Genomic DNA, 2,873 nt, shown 5'->3' on the forward strand with positions numbered 1-2,873 from the left:
CACCCCTGGGCTTGGGGGCCGGGTCGAGGGGCAATTGTCTGAGTCCTTGGAGCGGGAGTGGGGGTGGGGCTGCCATGCTCTGCCTCCGTAGGGCACCGCAGCTCCCAGCATGCCAGGGTGCATCGCTCTGCCCACAGGATGGGGGGGCACCCTGGCATGGCATCCCCCTCCCCCAAGCATGCCGGCCAGGGACCCTGCAACACTGGGGCAGGGAGGTCCCTCCACGGTGGCGCAGTCCAGGCCGAGCAGCCCCTGGCTGTGGGGCAGCCCGTGGCTGTGGGAGCCTCAGGCAGGGACCAGAGCCAGGGGGTGTCACAGGGTGGGTGGGGAGCCAGGGAGCGAGGACCCAGGCCAAGCCCCATGGGGGGAGGAGGGAGCTGGAGGAGACTGAGCCCCATGCCCTCCCTCCACAGGGCCCGCCCTACGCCAACTTCAAGCACTTCTCGGTGGACTGGACGCCGGCTGAGGAGGAGTTCTCGGGCTGGGATGAGGATTTCTGAGGGCCGTGGGGCCCAGGGCAGCAGCACCCCAAGGACTGGGGGGTGGGGGACACTCTGCTGGTGGCTGCTGCCCTGGTGTGGAGCTGGGCATGTGCCCGCGGGAGGACAGGTTCCTGGGCTGCTCTTAGCCCTGGGCACGGGGCCCCAGCCTGGCAGACCCGCTGGCAGGAAGCGGAGGGCCCTGGGCCTGTTCCTGAAAGCAGCTGCATGAGGGTGCAGGGTGCCAGGCTGGCGCTCTGGCCACCCTGGGGCGTGGCCAGCAGGGGCTGGCTGTGGGAGCTTCACCGTGCCAGGCCCCATTGGGCTGTGGGCAATAAAGCCGCTGCAGGCCCCTGTGTGACTCCATGCGGCCTGGTGCTGGTCTCTGCAGCGCTGCCTGTGGGCATGGGGGGGAGCCCCGGCGGTGCCCGGGCAGGGGACGAGGCTGCAGCTGCTCGTGGAGCCCAGGGGCTTGGGCCCAGGCCAGCGTGCGAGTGGCACTGACATGCGTCTGGCTCTGGCAATGGTGGCTGCTCCCAGCTGCCTCTGCTTGACGGCGCCTGCCCCGGCCCCCGCTGGTGCATGATTGGGGCGACCCAAGCTGGCTCTGCCCCTGGCAGTACCGAGGGGCAGCCGTGTGGGGGGGGTTCACCCCATGGCTTGGCGCCGGCCTGCCAGTCCTCTCCTGGGGGCTGCATCTGGGCGGAGTCGGGCACCCCCGGGCAGCTCGCCCTGCGCCTTGCTCTGGTGAGGAGCTGCCCACAGCAGCTGGGCTGAGGAACGAGGCGGGGCCACAGGGTACAAAACACGGTGACATTTCTTTATTAATACATGAAATAGATGCCTGGGCAGAGCTGGCCCCTGTGCCAGGGTAGGGCACCAGCGCCCACAGAGCCGTTCACGGGGCCCCCTCCCCCCACGGCTCCCTCAGCCAGGCCCAGAGCGGGCAGTGCTGCCCGCCAGCTCATCTCTGGTGCCGTCGGTGCTGGGAGGGGACTGGGCACCTCGCCAGTGCTGCGTGCCCCACGGGTGCTCTCCCGGCCTGGCGTGGGGGTGGCTGGGCTCTCTGCCCAGGGTTGGTGAGGGGCTGAGCGGGTGAGCAGGAGCTGTGCAGAAGGGGTGTGGCAGGCGGTGCCCCTGAGGGTGGGCAGCAGGGCAGGAATGGGCACGACAGGATGATAAATAACAGGGAGGTGCCTGGTCAATGTGGGTGGGGAGGGGCCTGGCTTCAGGGGAGGGGGATCCCGTGCCCCGGGCATCCCTCCAGGGGTCACAGCCTGGCGTGTCGCTGGAGCGCCCCGTGCACCCCCGCAGCAGCCGGCTGGCCTGCAGGAGACGCATCCGCCTGAGGCCCCAGCCCTGGCCGGCCCCTGGGGTGCCCTGGCCACGAGCCCCCCGAGCCCCTGCAGCTGGGGGGTAGCTGGGAGCAGTGAGGGACCCGAGGGCCCTCCAGCTCATCCACGGCAGGGCTGCCCTGCCTGGGGGGGCTGGGCTCCACGGGGCACTCGCTGCCTCCTGAGCCCGCTGTGGCAGCACGTGGGGGTGGGCTGCCGGCCTGAGCCCTCTTGTGCCCCCCATGCCAGGGAGCTGTGTCTCCTGCAGCTCCTCGGAGACGCCAGGCGGATGCCCCTGCACCCCAGCTCTGATGGGTCATGGCCTTTGCATCCCTAGGGGCTGGGCGGGGCAGCGCTGGGCCCCTCCTGGCGCCGGGGCCAGGGCCTAGCTGGCCTCGCCCCCCTCGTCCGGGTACAGCAGCACCCCGCTGAAGACGGTGAGCGGCTCGTCGGAGGAGTGGGCCAGCCGGCCTGTCACCAGATCCACGCAGAGCGTCTCGCCCGCCTCCAGCTGCAGCAGCAGGTTGAAGACGCCCAGGGAGCCGGGGCTGGGCTGGTTCTCGGCCACGGGCTTGTTCTCCAGGCCCTCGGGCTGGTAGCCACCTGAGTCGCTGCGGGCGATGCCCTGGTTGGAGCGCGACAGCACAGCCTCGAGCTTCTCGTTCCGGTGCCCTGTCAGCACGGCGCTGACGAAGTAACGTCCGGCTACGGGCACCGTGAAGATACCTGGGGGGGGAGCCCGTCAGCGGGGCATGAGCATCCTCCCCGGGGCCCATCGCCCCAGGGCGCTGCCCTTGGGCCGGGGCGGGTCTGAGCACGCGATGAGCCCCTGCCACCCCTGCCCGGAGCTGCCTCCAGCCCTGCCTGTACCCCTATCCTGCCCCACAGCCCCCTGCCAGCCCTGAGCTCCCCACACAGAGCCCCGCCAGTGCCCCCATCCCGCCTCACAACCCCCCGCCAGCACTCAGCTCCCCACACACAGCCCAGCCAGTGCCCCCATCCCGCCCCACAGCCCCCTGCCGACGTCCACTGAGCTCCCACACACAGCCCTGCATCCCCT

The 2,873-nt window shown here is 71.0% G+C and overlaps 1 protein-coding gene across 1 annotated transcript in view; it reads right to left on the reverse strand.

Annotated features, from left to right (window-relative positions):
- Window positions 1-2,154: 2,154 nt before the first annotated feature.
- EMILIN1 (elastin microfibril interfacer 1) overlaps window positions 2,155-2,873 on the reverse strand; it is a 13,197-nt gene continuing 12,478 nt past the window's right edge. Inside the window, 1 exon segment of the mRNA XM_075063538.1 lies at window positions 2,155-2,665. Within this exon segment, the coding sequence (XP_074919639.1) occupies window positions 2,199-2,665 (467 nt within the window). The 3' untranslated portion in view covers window positions 2,155-2,198.

The sequence above is a fragment of the Chelonoidis abingdonii genome, chromosome 3 (genome assembly GCF_003597395.2).
Source record: "Chelonoidis abingdonii isolate Lonesome George chromosome 3, CheloAbing_2.0, whole genome shotgun sequence".
Lineage (NCBI taxonomy): Eukaryota > Metazoa > Chordata > Testudines > Testudinidae > Chelonoidis > Chelonoidis abingdonii.